At 37.7% G+C, this 22,181-nt stretch overlaps 1 protein-coding gene across 1 annotated transcript in view; it reads right to left on the reverse strand.

Moving 5' to 3' along the window:
* Positions 1-1,615: 1,615 nt before the first annotated feature.
* Positions 1,616-22,181, reverse strand: part of LOC123976449 (CMP-N-acetylneuraminate-beta-galactosamide-alpha-2,3-sialyltransferase 1-like) — a 60,430-nt gene continuing 39,864 nt past the window's right edge. The window contains exons 5-8 of the mRNA XM_046058642.1: positions 7,330-7,509; positions 3,992-4,037; positions 2,427-2,546; positions 1,616-2,170 (exon numbers count right to left, since the gene is read on the reverse strand). Of these exons, the coding sequence (XP_045914598.1) occupies positions 1,997-2,170; positions 2,427-2,546; positions 3,992-4,037; positions 7,330-7,509 (520 nt within the window). The 3' untranslated portion in view covers positions 1,616-1,996. The remainder of the gene's footprint in view (positions 2,171-2,426; positions 2,547-3,991; positions 4,038-7,329; positions 7,510-22,181) is intronic.

A 22,181-nucleotide genomic window follows, 5' to 3' on the forward strand; every position in this document is an offset into this window, starting at 1 on the left:
CAATAAACCTTTTGCTGAGATATATATATATATATATATATATATATATATAATGGTAATAATTACAATACAGAACAATTTGGTGGCAAAATTGAGTCTAAAAAATTCCAATTAAAAGGCACTTAACACCTACTTTTCATATCTCACAGAGTACATCATTGATTTTATTAATAAGGCACCCCTGTATAGGCTGTATCATATGTTAGTTTTCCATTATGAATGTCTACAACTTAATAATGAACCTTGTGTTTGTGTAACATCTCGATCATTTTTTTTTTTTTTTACCAAAGACTTCATTTCTGCTTCACTATATCACTCTTAATGCACACCCTGCTGCACGTCTCTAGTACATCCCTTTAAGACTGACGTTCCAACAAATAACCCCATCATCAACCCCTCATCACTCTTTAAAGCTGTGGTTTTCAATTTTCTTCACATCAAGGACCCCTAAACTTACGCAAATTAGACCACGGACCCCCATTTGATAACATTTTGTCCCAGCGTCCACCATCTGATAGGATATTTAATTTTAGATGTTTGAAAGTGTATGAAACCCATGACCCAATTAGTCATACATTCTGTCTTTGTGTTACTAGGTTGTTGGAATTATATGGAAAATTAGTAAATCACTTTTTTGCTGAGGACCCCCTGGAAACCCGCAACGACCCAACTTTGAGAACCTTTGGTTTAAAGGATGTGAAGTACTCTGTAATCCTAGATTTCTTTAACAGTTTTGATGCTACCTTTGACACAGCTTTCAACACTGTGCTGATAGCTGCAGCTGCAGTTTGCATGCTCTACTGTAGTTGTTGTGGAAGCTACCAGGTCATGGGTCGTTAGGGCCATACTGAAGACACTGGGATTATGCCTCTGTACTTCAAAATGTATTGAATTTACCAACCTGGAGGGAGTTTGAATTCTACCATTTAAAACAAGGGTCTGTATGCTGTATCTGTAGCAGGTGTGTTTACCATGTTCACCATGTGTTATTAGTTAGCATGTTAATATTTGCTCTTTAGCACAAAGCACAAACTACAACAGAGGCCGATGGGAATATCCTAGATGTTGCTGGTATTTGGTTATAACTAATATAGGACAAATAAAATGTTTGGCATGATGGAGTTGATGAAAAGAGACTACCACAGTTCATCTTAAGGAGGACATGAATGCGTGTACCAAATTTCATTGCAATGCGCTCAATAATTTTTATTAGATATTTCACCCAAAACCACAAATGTCAATCTGCTGGTGGCATTAGAGGAAAGTCAGGGGATCAGGAAAGTTATTGGGATTCATCCTCTGGCAAATATGAATGTCTGTACAAATGTTTATGACAAATTCAAATAATTTTAGAATGTGGTCAAAACTTTCTAAGCGGTGCGTTGGGGGACCCTACATTTATAGTTTATAAGTGATATTTACAGTATAGTCAATGGTCTGTACAGTCAAAAATCTAAACCAAAGTTCACGTTTTGATACATTTGCAATGTATCAACATTCGGTTAGATTTGGTATGGTTTCACACTGCAATTCTGCAACCACACTAAAGGACTTTACATGACAGGACCATGTCCTGTGGTCATCATCTATGTGGGCTGTGTCTCCCTATACTTGACATTGATTGGTTTATTAAACAGTTCAGGAAGACAAGAATGAATGAATGAAAAATTAACATGTTATTATTATGGCACCAACTATACTGAAGGCTAGTTCAAATTCGCAATTAAACGGGGGGTTTCACACCTGCAATTTTGGTTCGGACCAAACTGAAAAGCCCGAAAGTCCGGACCAAACCAGGTAGCTAGGTGTGAAAGCCCCCTTAGTTTGTTTGAGATGAGCAGATAGGTTATATCTGTTTCTATGAGACGCTCTTCTAACATAAATGACAATGATGAACTCCCTTGCTATATATTTCCATCAACAGGGTAACTGTCTTTCATTCAAAGGCTGCTAAGGTTCATTTGGTGGTACTCCCATTGCACACGTGGGCTTGGTATCATCTGCCTTTAAACATTTGGATTTTGTGCTTGTCTGCCAGGAGCAGGGTGATATTATATTCGTAATCTCCGTCATGGACCCCTGTGTGTCGGAAAGCTCCGGCCAAATTGTTCTCCTCCCAGTAGTGGTGCCAGTTTCCGTATTGGTCTCCACCGAATCCAAATACACTGACCTGGAGCAGACCAGGAACAAAAGCACAGTAAAACATCACCCACACAAGCTTTATACACTTATCTCTGGAGTTTGTTCAATTTTCACATAAGTTCAGATCCACATATTGGTATTTCCTTATTTTTCAAAACACATTACAGGATTCTGGAAAATTAAATATAATAAAAACATCAAGCGCGTTGTCCTTGTAAAGGTATTCCACTTTACTGAGGAATTTCAGTAGTCATGCATGTGCTTAATACAGTGGTTCAACTAACCTCGTCACATATGTGGATAGCGAGCATTAAGCTGAGGAAGCCAGTGGAAGGATATCGTCCATGACCCTGAAGCCAAGACTCATAGACGTATTTGAAAAATGTTGGACTGTAAATCAACACCTGCAAAAGAGTCATAGGAATTTCTGCACCTTTGCAATTTACTGAGACAGAAGAAATTGCTTACATCATTAAATAGTTACATAAATAACTGTATTAAAAAAGAGATATCAGGAAGAAAGATATATAGATATACTGTATATATCTGTGTATGTGTATATATATATATATATATATATACATACACACACACACACACAATAAAAAGTATAGTTTACTTTGGAGAGCTGAGGTTGTTTTTAATAGTTTTGGCTGTGCTCTATAGTTCGAATGAAGGGATATCTACAGCAGCGAAGAGATCGAAAAGTAGCAGATGTTATGCCACTCTTGTTTGCATAGCATAATGCTGATTGTAAGTATAAGTAACTGCTATGCTGCTGTTCTTCTGGCTTATGGAATCTAAAACCGGTATGTCACTCCTGTTATCTGGCAAATACCACTTTACACTGGCGTTTACAGATGGTGTACCACTCTCATATTTTTTAGATGCCAATTCTGGGTGGTATGTCACTTTGACTAGTGGTATGTTATGCACACTGCACATTAAAACAATATGTCACTGGCCAATAAAAAAAAAACACTTCCTACCTCCATATATTGACTACTGGTGTGTGCTGCTGCTGTGGTAACAGTATGACTAATGCATGGCATCACTGCTGTTCTGACATATACCACTTCTTAGCATTCAATTAAATGAGACATTTTGCCATAATGCCCACTGGAATATAGCTAGTTGTTTATGGTCAAACTTTGTCCAAGGCTACGTTTGCTAGCTGTACAAGGCTAAGATATAGCTACAGCTAGCCATGCCAGGTGAAAAGTGACACTTGTTAGTAGCAGACAATGGCATGTTATTTTGCTGTGGCACAGTGGCAACATACCATAACCAGCAGTGGAATATTCCAGTAAAGAGTGATCATAAGCTGCCGGACATGATATGTGTCAGTGAAAAGCAGTGATATACTGTTTTGATGTGCCATATGCCAGTCAAACGGCAACATACTGTACAATTTGTCAAACTGAAAACCCAGTAGTGGAAGAAGTACTCAGATCATTTACTTAAGTAAAAGTAGAAACACCACAGTCTAAAAATAGTCCATTACAAGTAAAGGTCCTGCATTATGTACAAATATTGATGGCAACCCATCGATCAGTCTGGAACAAAGAGGTGGAGGAAATGTTTTAATAAAAGGATTCAGCAGTTAATTTCTGGCAGTGTGGAGAGGCCTTTGAAACACCGTTTTGACCATCATGTTGAGAAAAAAAATGCACAGGAAATTTAACTGAACACATAAATTAATAAATAAATTTGGCCAATATTAATAATTTTTTTATAGTTTTCATCCAAGCTTTGTATTTTTTAAAAAGAGAAAACATCATGCAAACAAAAGTAAGTCCATGCTGCCTAAAAAATATGGAAAAACAATTACAACCTTTGTATAACTCACCTTATCTTTGTTTGCTTTTATCCTGGACATAACCGATATATATGTGCTGTAACACAAGAAAATACAATGGGCTTAACATTTCGTCTTTAATTGCCTTAGAGTTCCCTGAAATTCTGTTTTTGATTAACAGCTCAATGCTTGTTTGTCTACAGTCACTGGTATTACATCCATAACCTCAGCAGGAGGATCCATGAACTTAATCTCATTTAACTGACATGTCTAAAAATAAATGCCCAAGAGTTTTCTATCCTTATAACAACTGTCTGGGGATAGCTGATTAACTATCACGGGCAGATTTCAAAGTGCATCATTTTGCATCGTTCTTCACATGAGAGCATACAGTGCAGAGTTGTTCGTCATTTCCAGGTTGGTGGAAAAACAGCAAAGTTAAAATATAAAAATGGGCAAGGCTCCTTTATTTAAAAAGGTGTGTGCAGCTCCTGCAAGATGCATCTGAAAATTACAGCATTTTCATATGCAGACTGAATGTGGACACGGTAAATTTGCATTTATACTATTTTCATGAATAAAAGGAGGTTGAAAAAAAACACACTGAGCTGAAGTGTAAATTCAAAGTTGATGTAAATTCTACACCATACCTGTATAGACTTTGTTGAAAACATAAAGGGATGGCATACTAATGACTGAAATGAAAAGTAAATGATCATATAGTAAGATAATCCTGACAAATGTTCCCAGTTAAAGTCAAGTTTATCAAGGCTATTGTCTCTGCAGCAACGAGTCTCATTACAATTCAGAGATTATACAGACAGGTCTAATGCTTTTTGGAAATGTGTGCTGTACATTATTACAACCCTACCAGTTCTTATAGGTTTTGTGGTGAATGAATATGAAAATGGTCTCTCATGCTTCTGGTGCATTATATTATACACTACATTACACAACCTAATGTTAAAGTCATCCTTTAACACACACACACACAGACACACACAGCTTTGACACAGAGAAGTGTTTACATGTTACCATTCAAAGCCAGGAGTGTGAATGTGGACCAATAACAGTCTGCCCTGTGTCCCTTCACATACTGCAGTCCTGTCCTTTTATAGAGCTTCATTTTGTTTAACAAGAAATGTAACAAAATAATTCACAACACTCAGTTAAGATCTAATGGCTCTTGGACTAATGCTGACATTACTCCCAGTGAAGTGAAATTTAATGATGCAGAATGATTGCTTTGGCCGAGTTGGAAGACAACTGCACATTTATAGGAAACATTTGTTTGGATTTGTTCGGCCTTCTACCATCTAACATGTTGGCGTGTTTGAGTTATTGGCAGTGGCTTCATTTTTTTCCCCCCTGGATATCCAGTAATCAAGCTAATGATTAGGGGTCATTGAGAATGAAGCAGCTGAAGGTGAAATTTACTGAAAGATTAAAACTGAGTGATTATCCTTGTTATGGCAATCTGATGAGTAGGAAAACCGAGTGAGTGAGATTGTTATGACAGTCTGGTATTTGGAGAGTGTAAATGAATCTGGGAGTGAAACACATACATGATAATGCATGATAACGCCTTTTAACTCTCTGTGGCGTTAATTAGCAGAGTTTCAAGAGCGGGACCACACATCAAGCACGTCATTGCCAGCATTTCCATTAATACCCACATGTCCTAACTCCTCCCCTTCGCTCTTGTATCCTGCATCCCTCCCTCCCACCCCTTTCTCTGTCCTGCCTCCTGATCTCCTTTTTCCCCTCCATAGATTTATAAGGGGGTCCGTCGTGCCCGGGTGCTACGACGGATTTCCCTATCGTAGCTTCCCCACAATGCTTCGAATGTCTCTTCGGCAACCGCCGAATCCTCGTACATCTTTCTGTTTCGATCATCATTAAATCATTTAATCATATCTGTTGACTAGTGAAAGGACAGTTAAAATTTTCACATTTCCAAATGAGAATGCGCCACATTTATATTTTTAAGTTTTGCCCAATGATGACACTCTGGGAAAAACAACTATAGAAATGTATTAGAGAGTCTCTTGTTTTGGACAGAGAATTTGTATTACTTGGTAGAATGCCAACAGAAATTCAGTCCAAGAATCACACACCCACACAAACACACTTAAGGATTGCTGCTTTGAAACATATTAACTAAATTATGGCTACAAAAGTCATGCTTGTCCGAAAAATTATTGTCCGAAGCCGAAACTGAATATAATGAAAAAAATTGCAGAACACAGAACAAGTACATTCACATTTTTTCCATTTATTTCCTTTTTTTAACCATTGCATAAATTAAATAGTCAAAATGTGCTTTTTACTCAGTGTTTCCCACAGGATTTGGAGAGACTATGGGTGGGTCCAAGGGTGGGTCCAAGGTCCGGTAAAGTAAATTACATGTGTCCATTTACTTTTTATGGACACTCCAAATGTAGGTGCAGCTAACTTAATCGACTTCTCGCAAACAAGTGACAGAAACACTCAAAGCAGTTCTTTTCTAAGAAGTCAGCCACAGCTGGAGTGGATGTACTAGGAGACAATTCAGCAGAACAGTGTCTGCAAATGTAGATTTTTGCTTCTTTCTCTGACACTTTAAAATGCTTCCACACTGTTGACATGTCAACATAATTGTTTGGTAAAATTTATTAGGTCTTTTGACGTATTAGGCTGAACACCGAAAATGCTTTTTTTGCTGTTTTCGGACCATTAATTTCGGTGGCCAAACATTCGTTGCATCCCTATTTTAATGTATGGTTTGATGTTTAATGTAACAGTAACACATGCCTCCTCTATTTTAAACCTACATTTACTGATGTTTTGGTTAATTGATGACTGTGTGACAACCTGTTACACATGCTGACATACGTTACAAAGTTGTGGCTAAGTACATGGCTATGTAAGCAAACAGTTTAAATATACACAACCAGTAGACACAGAGCAAGATTAGCTTTCATTTGGAGTTGTGTTTCTGGCCACTTGATGAATGTAAAAACCGTATTTTCCTGACAAACATCTGGCTCTTAAGCTGCTAAATGCTACACTATGTTAACCAGCTACTTGCTAACTTGGTGTCCGTGGTGCTGGGAAGCTAGCGTACGGTGGGTTTATCAGAAGTTTTGTGCAGAAAACAGCTGTGGCTGGAGATGAGGTTGATGAGAGCATTGGAAGTGGACCAACATGGTACAGCTGTAGGCTGTAAAACCAACACAATAAGCTGAAAGATGCTAAAAATCTCCGTAGAGCTGAAGGGAGCTGCAGTCGGGTGAGAATTCTTTGTGTATTTGTCACTACGTGTGACAGTGTTCACATTACACATTTGATCTATTCTTTATATAAAAATACTGATGAGTGCAGCTTTAAGTTTCGATAAGTACACTTACTGGGTAATAGTACCCGTGGTCAGAGCACTAATGAGCCACTGCAGATCCAGGGTCTTGAAAGGGATCAGCACCAGACTGGTGAAGTTGTCCAGGTCTATGGCACTTTCTGGGTACATGATATGATGTGTTGTTCTGGTGCCCACATCCTCTTCAAAACCAGAGGTGGGAGCCTGGTTCATTCTGCAAGGACAAAAAAACAGAGATTTTGGATTCTGGGTTATTTTTGTAATTTCCCTTTCTCTTTTTTCTAGCTGCTTTGCCATCTTTATCTTTTCCAGGACAGCTCAAATTGAGGTTTATTTCAGCCACATGTCAGAAAGATGGGAAACATTTGGCTTTTTGTTGTACTAATATCCATAATCTACAAACAGGTTGGTTTTCCTGAATCCCCCAAGTTAGCCAAGCCACATGGCACAGAGACATGAAAAGCTAGACATGATCACTATTTTAAGAAAAACAACAACATGTAAGTCTAAATAAAAAGATAAACAAAAAGCACCATTTGTCCCACTGCCCCATGTTTTGGACATCCAAACAGCAATTCAGAACAATCCAGTTTCCATTTAGAGCTCAACAATTACCGCTTGGCAAACTGGGCGAGGCGTCGTTATTATGTCCAACAATACTCACTCAAACTGGAGCAGTAATTGGCGGGAACATAGTTTGACAATGGCAGTTGGTTTCAGTCAATAGAAGGAAGGAAGAAAAATCATGAAGCTGACCCCCCTTTGACTAGCATCACCTGTTTGGGTGCTCCGGTCTGAGCAATATCATCTTCCTCATTACTGACTCTGAGATGACAGCTATATAACAACTTGACATATTCAGCCTGTCTGTCAGGACTCATAATGACCCCTTGCAGGAAGCTTTTTTTGTGTCTAGGCTATCTTACAGTTGTAGCCTCTTAGGTTAAAATGACCATTTGGAAATAACTCGCTACCTTAAAGGCAGTCATGGGGAAATAAAACCAAATTGAAATCAAACATATATGGATATAGTCAGGGAAGGGTAGTATTTAAAATACACATTTCAAATACAAAATAGGATTTTGTAATTTGTATTTGATGGGGTTGATGAAAATAGCTTCATATTTTGTTTCAAAATACTGTAATGTTTTGTATTCTGCAGTTTAAAAACACTGTAAAATCATCATAAAAATGCTGCCTCTAAATGGTGCCAACTCAGTAATTTGCACAGACGCAAAACAGAAAATTGATCCAGACCCAAAGAAGGTCAACGTGAGAAAGGTGTAGGCTGCAAGCTTTCCATCGATATTTTTGCATAAATTGCTACCATTCTTAACAGTTCCTGTAAATTGTTAACCAATTTAAGTAAAGTTTTAGCTAACCATCTGACCCGAGTAGCAGCCCTCACAGTTAACCTTGCTACTTTTATAATAAATAAATAAATAAATAAATGGTGTAAACTTGTTAAATGCACATGTGTACCTCATTGTCACTTACAACGTTGTGCTGCAGCGTCATTAAACAGCAGGTTGTCAACCCTTCCACCACTCGTCTTTGTTGTAGCTCAGATGATGCAAAGCAGGCCCTTCAATGCCAAACACCAACCAATCTAAATTTGGATACAGTTTTGAGTCATTAGCAAACTTTTAGTTAAACATTAAACCGCTGGCTACTTTAAATATTAGAGGATTGTAACAGCTCCTAAATTTCTGTGCAGAAGGCGCACATGGTATGTGCTTATTTTATTGTGAACTGATAAAATTTTGTGTTAATGTTATATTTCATACTGACAGTGATTGTGTTTTTCATTATTTTATTTGTTTTTCATGGTGTTTGCTGTTCAAAAGAAGATGATTTGAGAATAGGAACAACTAAATACTGGTCGAACATCAGTCGGAGCATGGCTTATCTGTATCAGAAGAAAAGCTTGGGACGAGTTATACCCTGGAAACAAAGCAGTGAGACCAAACCAGAACAGTTAAGCTGAGGCCATAAAACCAAAACACTGCGCTGAAAGCCGCCATAATGCCCTGAAGAGCTGAGGAGAATTACAGAGTCGTGAGATAATTTTATGCGGGTTCACAATTACGACCCATTTTATGTGTATGTCGTCATTTATCCCACTATTGATATAACAATATTGGTTATAGCAGATTTAAAACTGTATGCATAAAAATGCTTAAGCCTCATTTTCAGTTGTTTATTGTTAAATGTATATTTGGCTTCCACAGTTTTCTTTTAACCTTTCATAGTCAAGTAAAAAAATATCTAATTCAGTACCTAAAATACATGATGAAAGGTTGGTACGTGATCTATATTAAGACCTTAAAACTAAAATCATATTTATTATTCATAATATTAAATAAGCTTGTAAAACAGGAGCGACATATATATATTAGTGATGTGCGATACCACTTAATTCCTATACGATCCAATACCAAGTAATACCCAGCCTGGTATTGCCAATACCGATACCAATACCACTACTTTTTACATATTTTATTTCTAGTTTAATGTGACCTCCCCCCTCCCGTTTCTGTATTTCTGAGAGAAATAAGGAGTAGGCTGTAGCCTTACCAATTCAAAATAATAGCTGCATAATGACAAGACATCAAACTACTGTCATATTCTTTAATTATAATAAAAATATCCTGCTCAGAACTGCTGCTTCATAATATCAACCTATTATTGTTACAGACTTAATCTCAGAAGTTTAGCAAAGTTTGCAGTGTTGCTAAAGTATTATACTGTCTCTGTTCACACACATCACACAGAGCAACGTTATTACCTTCACAGCTAAAATACAGCCAGACATGACTGTTTTTACAGTTAGCCAGAGTCAGTATTCATTGCAGGGAAATGTAAAGGGCTGCAGCAGCTCACTTCAAAGAAGCTCCGTCACAGAGCCATAGCGCAAGCATGACTTTGACAGGCGGAAGGAAAAGTAGTTCCTATCAACCGAGTAGCCTATAATTAGACCATCCTGGTGACAGTAAGATACTTCTGATAAAACACACACTCACTCCAAATGACTGAGTTTAGATCTCGATCCTTTTATATGAGTACTGATCCTAGAGCAGGAAACGTTGGTATCAGAAATATCAATACTTTAGGATCGATCCGCACATCACTGATATATATGTGATGCACAGCTGTCTAAACTAAAGCAATGCAACAACTGTGAAATGGTAGGAAGGCCAGTCAGTCCCAGAGGAGAGAAGTGTGTCCCCAGTAATAAAGCTGCAGCACCAGATGTGTCTGTGGTCATTATGAACACAGCACTGATTATTATGATATTGCATCATCAGCTGTAGCATTCTGGGGGAAAAGGAGCTGTACTTTACAGAATAACGATGTGTCATTTCATGCGAACACATCTACAAAACTCACAGCCCAGACTGTTTGGTCCATTTTACATCAGAAATGGAGAAGAGGGGAAGGAGACAGTAACACATTAACATGTAATGTGTACTGTTTCCGTCGAACCAAACCAGGTTCATGGCACTGACAGAGCTAAAACTGCAATGTATGGAAGGAGAGAAATATTGGCACGAGGTTTAATGGTGCAATCTCTCAGTAGAAGAGAACAGTTTTTGACAGCACTACATTGGTGGATTTCTCCTGTAATAGTACACTACAGCTTTTGAGAATTTAAGAATTGCTCAGTAAATGGATCCCTGCTGTTCAGAGCAGATGAAAAGTATGTCAGTGAGGGCAGAGGACCACCATGCCACATATTAAATACTATAATGCGAAGAATCCATCACTTCTGCGGCACATTGTAACACCACATTACTTTCCCTGAGCACTTATGCAGGTAAGCAGGTATGTTTCCTTAGACTGGGCTTGATGGAACTTTGCGTACTGTTCTTCTCAACTCACACAAAAAAGAAAACTACAATATACTGCCTTATCTTCTTCTACGGTCTTTGTATTTTCAAAAATTTACTATATGAATATATCCCATTTGTTATCTTAGACAGAAGCTCAAAAGACAAGGCACATTTTTTTGTTGGACAGAACAAAATCATCCATTTTGTATAATATGAATGTGAACAATTTATTTTAATCAAGTTTTCGTGCTACTGAAAAGTTCCTCAAACATGTTTGATATTTACGACTTGAAATCCTGTAGTGTGAAAGAAACAGAAAGGAAAATTGAGCAGAAACCTGCAAAAGCCAATGAGAGCCAGCCGACCGGAAGAGTCACCAACAGGATGTTGCGTACAGCACGAATAGGAATTTTTGTCTCCCAGGCTGGGTGGACAGTAGAAAAGGAGGACAAGCTTGTTGAATTATGGCAACAGTGTGAGTTCCCAAGTCCCTGGAATCGCCACTCAAAGTGTGTGGTCCTGCATCTTGCCTAAATCATCTGGCGTGTGATTTTTTACGTTTAAAATATAAAAAGTTGGTTAAAACTGTTGTTATGTGTGTGATCTCTCGTGTTTTTAAAATCATTTAAGATTTGAAAATCCTCTAGTGTGCACCAGGCATAACTTGTTAAGTGGATTCAGTGGGATGATCGTTCACTTAATCTTGTGGGGGCGTGTGGTGTCAACTGCTCTAAGGAGGCAAATATTTCAGATTGGTTTAATCAATATTCAGCTTCTGCTCTTACTCCCCCTGGCACTGAAATGTGTACCAGATGGACTTAAAACTAACTGGAGCAGATGTATTGAATCTTTGAAAAGTCCATCGCACCAACAAGATGGTTTGCTCAAGCACGCACAGGAATGCAAGGTTTTCCCCACTGGAATATACAAATAGCCAGGTAAAACAAAAAACAGCACTGTGAGATGAAGAATGCCATTAAGACATTTAAGTGGAAAGACTCTTTTGTGCATGTCAAACATTAGCTCATGTGAAGATTTTGACGTGGCTCTCTGTAATAATAGATTTGGGGAATTATAAGGCTCAGAGGGTCTGTACACCCTCCCAAAGAATGCATAAAACCAGGACAGATGACTCATTCTCAGTGGAGGAGTGAAATTCAGAGTGGAGGTCTTTTCACTGATGACAGATATCTTAACCAGTGATTTATAGGAGGACTATATTGAGCCTAGTATAAAAAGGACCAGTACTTTGAGCATCAATCAACTTCGCTCAACTTAAGTGACTCTTAAAAGCTCAAATATACAAGTCAGGTTGAAATGTGCAAAGGGCTGCAGTATCGATTTAAGTTAAAGCTTTTCACTGAAAAGCCACAGTTTTATTTTCTGACGTGCCTAAACCAAAGATATACTTTAGACATCAGTGTGTGAATACTTCCAAGACTCTGCATCAGATCAGAAGGACTGCACCAAAAACATTCCCTTCAGATAAGAAAAAAAAAACACGCATTATTGAAACATCATCGAGGCAGGTATTTTAATGGTTTATTAGATTTCAGATCACTGAATTATTGCTCACTCAAGTGTCATTCTTGTGTAATAGGCTGGTGCGGGCCTAATATTGCAGCACACCTGCCAGTGTGGATTATGGGCTACTCTTGGGATGTTTGTGCAGTGCTTGATGTACGACACTGAAAGGCCTCAGTTATTTATAGATAATACAAAACAGTGCACAAATTATGAGGAAGCCCCTGAAAGAGATGTGAGCTCCCCTGAAAAAAACAAAAGTTCAAATTTGGGAGGTTTCCAAAAACTATTATCTCATAACATTTCTAAGTAAATGTTTAAGAAATAATTCACTGTGTGTGTAGCTTTGCATTGGTCAGTGTGGCTGACTTTATCTTTTGTCAGTGATGGATATGACTGTGGACTGCTTTCGTGTGGAATTGTTTTGTGCACCTTTGCGTAAGTGGTGTGTGGATTTGGTGTCAGGTAGATCAGTGATTTGCAGCGACTGGGCTGCGAATGGTAGCAGCCCACGCAGAGTTGGCTACCAGCCTGCAACCCACTCATTCCTGCTGCCACCTCCTGCCAATGGGAGCAACTAACTGAAGCTACAATTGTGAGGTTCTTGTAGTTTACTTGAGCATTACTACTGACCACACACCTCTGGTAAGCCTCTGGAAACACCCTTTGGTAACAATTAGATGTGGACAAACAGGTTCAAATTTTTCACTAAGTGGTGACTTAAATTTCAGTAGGGTGACCAGATTTCCCGAAATATTCTCGACAGTCCTGAATTACGAGCAGTTGTCCCTACTCCTCTCCTTAAAAATTAGACTAAACCTGAGTTTTGATTAGTTATAGCCTGATAAAACATTAAACAGCCTATCAATTGTTGTGAAAAATTATTTCATGTATAACATATCACGGGTGGTGATGGCGCAATGGACAAGACTATGCCTTTGACTCTTTTTGTGTTATAGTGTAGATGAAGATATGACGCGTGTTGCACAGACAATGTGTCAGGCGCTGCACTGATAAAATTAATTTAACAAAATAAATTGTATGTAACAGAGCATGTTTTACATACAACACAGTCATTCTGTTTTTTAAGCCACGCCCCCCTTTAGTTACTTTCGACAAACTGTTGGAACTGTTGGACTTTTACCACTGTTTATTACTGCGTTCCCTGGAGAAATATTGTCTAATTTTTGGAAAAAAACTGTTTCAGAAAGAAGCAGACAGTTTTGCATTTGCATTACACATCTGAAGGTTGTATTCAGGCTGTCAAACTGACATGAAAAAAATAAAGAGAGAAGCTAAAGCTTACCGATCACAGAGTAAAAGTAAACCACCATATCACCTGACTATTCAGAAAGAGGACAACGATATTAAGGATTAATACTGTTCCTGTATAGCTGGGTAGGTCTCTATTCACTATTACAATCATTAAAAAACAGAACAGCAGAGCTTTATACCGTTACATTCAGTAGTAAGTTAGCTAGCGTTAGCTAACTAAAATTACATTAGGAACAATGTAGCTTGCATTGTTCTAGATTTGTTTTAGGTTTTGGAAAGGGAATAAATCTTACTACTTCTTTCAACCTCTCTGGGTAGCGACTGTAACTATTACAAGTGCCCCAGGAACAGTGTTTGACCATATCTTGAAAGAAATACGCCAAAAGCTGGCCCGCGCACCCCTAACTCCCCTGTCCCGAATTTCACCTGTTCTCATATGGTCACACTATTCGTGACTTATATCACTAGCACCACCCCGAAAGCCACTGGAACATTCTGCTACTAGGGATGGCAACACGCTAGTTGGCTTAACATGTTGTAACCGGAGTTGGCTGATGTTAGCAAAACAGTGTTTTGTGCGTGGGTGCAGGTAAAGAGGTGGATGGTTCTGAAATGCTGAAACACTGTTAATTGATCCATGGCATTTAGATTAAACTGCCTATCAAGCCAGTCGGGCCGGCCAATGTAGGTTAGCCTTAGCAGATAGAATGTAGATATAAAGTCTGGTTTAGCAGCCGAGCATCTGCTCTGAGAATGGGAATGTAATCTTCCTACATAGCTTGCTAGCTACCTAGTTACATCAATGAAAAAAGTGACAGAAAACCTTCACAAAACTGGCACAAGAGTTGATAAGATTGACGAAGCAATAGGTTACACATTGTTTTAAGTTTATTTACAGAAACAAGAAATTTTAATCTCTATAATTTCCTTGATCATTTCAAAATTTTAGATTCTTACTCCTAGTAACCGCCACCACAGCTTCCATGTCAACTGAACTGGCGGCCGGATGGATACGTCACTCTCTACTGAAAGTTAGGACAAAACAAAACAATACACCCCCCACCATCAAGAAATCATCTGACATGAACACAAATGTCACGCGGAATAACTAAAATCCAACTAAATGGCAATGCAGTCTGATTGATTAATGGGTAAAGGTTTCAAGATTATGTCTCTGTTGGCTAACTAACTGATAAGATCTCCTGGGTATGCTGGTCTTTTTTTTCCCTTCCTCTTGAAAAGTGAGAAAAGTGAGACTGTGAGGCTGATAAATGATTAATGGCATCTTTAATGTCACGGCTGTTTGCCTGCCAGCAAGCTGTTGGACATTATTTGTCTAATTATTATTCAATTGTCCTCAAAGTGCTCGAAGCCAGGAACCACAGAATTCCATAATCCCACACTCCAAGGTGCAGTCAGACTGCACAGCATGCGATAGCCAACTAACACGTTAAAGGTCAGTGGTATTTCAGTACTGTGTCATTTCTTCACAAGCTCAATAGTTTGCTGCTCTTACTGCGACTAACCTTTGTAAGGCTGAATGTGGGTAAATTTTCAAAATGCCTATGTGCCCAGCTGACTAGTAATCGTGATGAAGAATGAACACTGTGTACATTTTTATCTGGTAAGTGAAGCGGGGAGGCCAGAATGACGCAACAGCACCGCATGAGATGAAGGCACAGAGTCTCAGGTGTGTTTTTAAAGCTTGAAGCTTTGTAATTGACAGGGCGAATACTAAACCTGCACTCAATGTGGCACTCAAGGTTGTTTTGAGAACGTTGTGGTACAGTGGTGCCTGTAGCTGTAGCTGGCTTGCAGTTGTCTTGGAACCACAGCTGACATTATCCACCCGGCTTCTACCACCAACTCAGGTCTGTAGACCAAGAGAAAGGTCGCATTGTAGATAAACAGAATTAGTAATGCCAGTTTAAGCTAAATCTAGATTTAAAGTTGGGCATTGGGGGCTAAGGTGTAGCTTCAAAGCCTTATCACATAGCTACGCTACTCACATTTAGGCTACAAGAATTCCTATTGGCTGCTTGGGTTTTTTCCTAAAAGTTTCACATGCTGTTGGAGATGACTGATGACAGTAAAGACAACAGTAAGCAGGCAGAACAAAGTCACAGTTATCTTTTCCTTTTCAGTAACACACACCTAACAAAGCCAGCAATTGTCACTGTCACAGTGTATGAATAAATGTGAAAACAGGGATTACACAAGAATAGTCTCCAGGTGAGACAAGGCAACATTCCCATTATCTTTATCACAAAGTTAACAAAAGAATGTAAGCAATATGCCCAGAACACATACGATAAATATCTCTAGTGTTGCAGTGTTGCGATCCAATCGTTTAATAGTAATGCCTAGTTACATTTGACACAATAGACTATAAAAATAAACCTAAAGAAAAATTTAAGGTGCAAGCAGTATCACCTGAAAATAATCTGCATTTAAAAGTGGCAATCATTTGAATTCATGTCACAATATGAACAATTGATGGATGCTCTTAAGTTGCTCTTGAGTTAGCATTTGTTCAGGGGTAATCAAGCCCGTGAACTCCATTGTTCTTGTGTCAGTATAACAAACAGGTTCACTGAGCAAAGGACAGAATTGATAACAGAGTGGATAGGGCACACATGAAAATGAAGTCTTAATGAGAAATTTTAGTGATGAGGAATCTTTGAAAGCACTATTCCTGTTGTGGTACAATAATAAAAGACAATTATAACAAGCTTTTCAATGCTTGAGCTCTGTTCCAAGCTTTGGGGGACTGATTACAAAACACTAAGTGCAACATATATGTCCTTAGTCAGAGGATGTTGTTGGGTAAGAGGCACTTGTAAAGAGGGTTCTAGACATCCATAAGCCCCCAGGAAAATATCCATACGGTGATAAAAGTCTAACAGAGAAAATACATCTTGTAAACATGTTAATAGAGCATCATTACTAGTTGTAGCCATTTAAAAAAAAAAAAAGGGGGGGTGGGGGGGTTGTTCACAAATGTGATGTGCCTACCTATTACATCTACTGGCTTTAAGATCCATCTTAATGAAGTTATTTGCAAGGGCTTACATCATCATGCAGAATATAAGCTTGACTGATCCTCAATTCAGCAGAGTAAATATGAATGATGAGACAATCACACATCCAAGACAGCCTACTTCTTTTCAAATAAAATATGCGTGTGCCCATAGAGCATACAGAAGTACTAAGGGGATGTGATTGCATATGATCAGATATTCTGTGTTCAAAAGAGATGTGAGTGATTATACAAAATATGAATCCTTATTTGTCTGGATTTGGAGAGACCAACATTTCATAAAAATTTATTCTGGACACAGTGTTGTGCTCAAGCATGTTGCCCAAGTTTTGTGAAATATGTATTCCACACCTTGGCTTTACACTGTTTGTTCCGGTGTAGCCAGGATGACCTTTTGTCTCAGCACCATGGCTTCTAACCAATCATGACTCCCAGTGTTTTGCTCAGGCTCGAATAAATAAAAAGGAAACGGCATGTTTGCATAGCATGCATCTGCATGAAACTGTTATGCTAATAGCAAAGTAATAACTCTTGGTGCTGTCCCTGTCATGCAATAATAAAATTGGTAGACAATGCCATGCTGCTGTCACAGAGGGGGCAAGCAAAGAAGATAAGTAGTAGTAATGTGGCTTTGTACAGAGGCAACATGCCGCAGCAGGTTGACAAAGCCACGCTGTGATAAATTAAGAGCCATGCAAGAATACTGCATGAAATTTGCTTTTGGATATTTAGGCGGCACTCTGGTTACCCTCTTGATAAGATCTTTGTTTCAGTAACATCATCATGAACATCAATCTTAACATTCCTCACAGAAAATTGGTTAGTCTAGTGACTGTCTCAGCCCCCTCTTAAGCACCCGCACCTTTATCCTTTATATCTCACACTCTTAATAAAGTTGGCACCTGATTTTGATTTATGATGTGATGTCCCTATTTACAATATACAGTAGTGCATTATATTTTCTCCACCATTTGAGCGCACAAATTCTGTGTGAAATGTATGCACTACGCTCTAGTGTCCCCTAACAATCACACAATGCAACAGTCTGCATTTCTATATTGTGCAAAATCTACAGTCGTGCAACACACATTGTCAGTGATGACGCAAAATGATGATGATTAATAATAATCTCATTTTACTTGCACACACTATACAGTAAAATAATTCATTTGCATTTGTTATAGGAAGTAACAAATGAGTGAACGAGGGAGCGATTTCTGACACAGCCTTAAAATGTATGATAATTTACATTTGCATTCATAATAATTCACCTTTTAATCATTTGACTTGTTAGTTTTAATGAATAGTAAGTTTTAATCAATACACTTTTTGTTAAATTCAGTGAGGTTTGCTATCTCTCCATTTTGTGTGTGCTCTGAAAAAAAACTAAACGTTTTTCCTACACAGCCCTAGCTCTGTAAATAAAACACACAAAAGTGGCTCTAACCTTCCCCATAACATTTTTTCAACCAATCAGCAACAGGTTCTCATGCACAGGAGTGATGGGGTGAGGAGGGCGGTGTGAGAGAGAGTTCTATACACTGGCACATTCGAACATGCTGGACTCTAAGGCACTGGGAAGAAGGAGAGATTGTTGAGAAACAGCCAAAAGAGGGAAAGCTCTGAAGAGTATAAACAGAGAAGAAAGTTATGACTTTCACTTTAACACATTTCAGTCTAGTTTTGGTTAGTGAAAATTAAGTTACCGTGGTTACAGGTGTTGTTCTCTATTGCAATGGTTAGCGGAAAAGGCTTGGTGTTTATACCACACTTTAACATTGCTCTGTGGTGACTTTCCGAACTAAATCCCAAACAGAGTTTCACGCTCACTGGTAACCCAGCATTACTGCAGCTAATGTGCTCTCCATGGAAATACTTTTCACCATTTGGATTTTGCTAGCTACTCATTCTTACCGATAACAACACAAAAGTTAGCTGACTTAAAGTAATGATAATGCATTGCAGCCCTCGATAATTTTAGCTTACCTTTTTGTTTATTTAAATGTCAGTATGCTGCCTTTTCATGGTTTTCATGGTTCATCACAACAATTTTGTTGCCACTTCTTGTTTAGTTTTAACTGGGATTGCAGATGAATATAGTCCATTACTCTGTTCCTTTCCTTCCAAGACCCTGTAATGTTAGCTAACATTACAGTCACTAACATACAGTAATGCATGCAGGATGCTTAATTACTAGTGCAATAGGCCAAACAAATCAATATCTGAAGAAAATATTTTTTGGGTGGTTATAGTTTTGTTATACCCCTCACATTGAAGTTACACTTTCCATTACACTTAATTGTTTATGATGCAAGACAAGCATCTCTCAGGCCAGTTTTGTTTATTGTTTGGTCCAAATTTTTCTTGCTTATCTCTATTGTGTGTCGGAGCTACAGGAGAGATGAAGTGCGATTCTAACTATCTCTGTCTTCAACTCCATGAAGTTAGCTGTATTTTCAGATTGACTAGATAAAAGCATAAATTTTTTTGTCTAAAAAGGTACTGTTATCAGCAATCAAATGCAAACTAAAAATGGGTATGGTGTGAACTTTTTAGTTTCACTAAGATAAAATGTTCAAAAAAAGTTCTTTTAGCAATCATATGCATCATTCTATCAATTAGAAGAACAAAAACACAATTCAAATCTAATTTTAATAACTATAATGACTTATTAGTTCTTCAAACAACACATCATTAAAAATTAATTATTCAAAAGCCACAGAATTTTTTTGTCTGTGAAAGGCAGATGCAAAGGCTCTTTTTATGACTCAGATCTATTTTACCACTTCAATCTGCTGAGCAAACAAGAGGCTTTAGCCGATAGGCCGAAGCTGTTCAATATTCATAATAGTCTATAAAAGAGGCTTTAGAGGATCTGGACGAAATGTATTGTGGATATTTGAAAGGCATTGGTTTTCAGTCCCTTTTCACACTCACAGTTCTGTGTTCCCATATAATTTCTGAGCTGATGTCCTATCAATGTCATTCGTTTGAAACATTTAGTTTAATGAGTTATTTTCCGTGTCTCACAATAAGTATCTTCTACAACCATTTATATCACCCCACTGCCTCCTTAAGAAAGTCATTTCTGTGCAGAAACAATCTTCAGGATACTGGGTGAATTGAATTTGTAGTAGTAGAGAATGCAATGCCAGATTTTAATATTAATTAAAAATTGTTTGTAATAGTCTGAGAACAATTCAAGGGAATACCACTTCACTTTTTAGGGACTTGCATATTTCGCTTTCAGCTCAATCTACAGATCAGTATTTATTCAGTAATCAGCCTGCAAAAAGACACCCAAGACTTGAATCTGTGACTTGTCCAGCCTGGAGATACTGCTAAGAAAGAAAAGATTTGTTTACCCTCTGACATCCAAATTAGTTTAATTTTATCATAAAGCTAACTGTTTTGCAGCAGAAAGCTCACTCACAACCCCTCAGAGAAAATCTCCTTGTCGTGTTCCATCTTTTCTAGTTCATTCTCTGCAATTGGTGTAACAGATTACAGAGAGTGACAAACTCCTCTCTTGTTTGCTATTGCCCTAAGGGACAGGTTAAACATTTTAATACTCAGACTGTATTGTTTTAACTTGCTGCTTTGTTAAGATAATTTTCTCTTTTTTTTTTGAGAAAAAACAACAATGTGTTAAGTGAAATCTCCAACCACAACTCTCAGCTGAGTGCATTATCGGAAGTGGAAGAAATAACAGAGAAAGATGGTGACACTACACAGCGAGCAAAATTAAAGCCTTTTCCAGTGTTCGTCTGCCACTGAATTCACTAATTACAAAACATTGTTGTATGCAGTATAATAAGCTGGATATGTTGCAGCTGATTTGATTGCGTATTTGTTTTAGAACTGATCAGTGCTACAGGATGTGAGAAAATAAAAGCACACCAGTTTAAAACTTATTTATAAACTAAATGAAAACCAGTTGTGGTTAGTCTAGTCAGTTAAAGCTCAGTACCAAGGGGTCTAGGGGTTAAGATGCATGCATTATGATCACAGCGTCCCGTTGTCCTCCCTCATTTCCTGTCACCATTCTACCGTCCTACCTTTGAATAAAGTAAGTAAGTACTTCTTCCACTACAGCATTTATTATAAATACAGTATTATACAATACATATTATAATTACAGTATATTAAAAAGTGATTTAATCCAAAAATAAAACCTTCATCTAGGGCTGGGCGAAAAGTTTATCACAATAAAAACATTTCATACTATTCGATATCGATAATTATCGCGATAAATGTGAAAATCATTTTTCTTTTCCAGTTTAAAGGCAGATTTTTGCTCTTGAGTGAAACTACATAGTTAATTGGGTGGTTAAACTTTTCTTTATGGTCAGAACATGAAAAACATTTGAAAAACATTCAAAACAATTTTTTGAAAAAAATTATGATTAGTAAATATTTTTTCAGTCCCCTGTCCTCAACAAAATATGACTTAATAGAAAAATGTATTGCTAATTCGTACATCAGAAAATTTTATTGTTTTATTGCCCAGCCCTACCTTCATCTAGTTTTCACACTCTTCTATGATAGTAAACTGAGTATCCCTGGGTTCTGGTTTAATGATTGAATACAACAAGCACTCTGAATATGTCAGGTTAGGCTCTAGGAGACTGTATTTTTCACAATACATCTGACCTAGATTAATAAACCTAATCATTTATCAAATAAGCTAAAATTGAATCAGCAAATTTATCTAAAATGAAAATAATCATTGGTTGCATTTACAGTTCATAACCAGTTGTGTCTTTTTTTTATATAATTATTTCATAAAGTTAAATAATGACTTGTGAAAATGAGGTAACATCTAAGGTTTTAGACCCTCAGGTTGATGAAATTTATTTGGAAGGTGAACGGTAAAATGATGACCCTAACTGTCAGTTGTAAATTGCATCAGTTTACAGACCACTAAACTTCAGTTTTGATCTATTACTCTACTACGTCAGCAGGTAGTTGGTATCCACGGACATGAGGGCAGAGCCATAGCCAGATGGTATAAAACAATACTGGTTCAAAGCTTCTCCTCACTGACTGAAATATAATTTTACATAATTCTTAGTGGACAAATACAAAATTTTTCAAAAAGGTATAGTTGTATTATTAATTTAAATTTATTAGTTATTAGTTATATTATATACCTATATACTCACAAACTAAGTGGTTTTAATAATCTGGCTAAATTGTTGCCTTCTTTACTAC

Source organism: Micropterus dolomieu, linkage group LG09, assembly GCF_021292245.1.
Source record: "Micropterus dolomieu isolate WLL.071019.BEF.003 ecotype Adirondacks linkage group LG09, ASM2129224v1, whole genome shotgun sequence".
Taxonomy (NCBI): Eukaryota; Metazoa; Chordata; class Actinopteri; order Centrarchiformes; family Centrarchidae; genus Micropterus; species Micropterus dolomieu.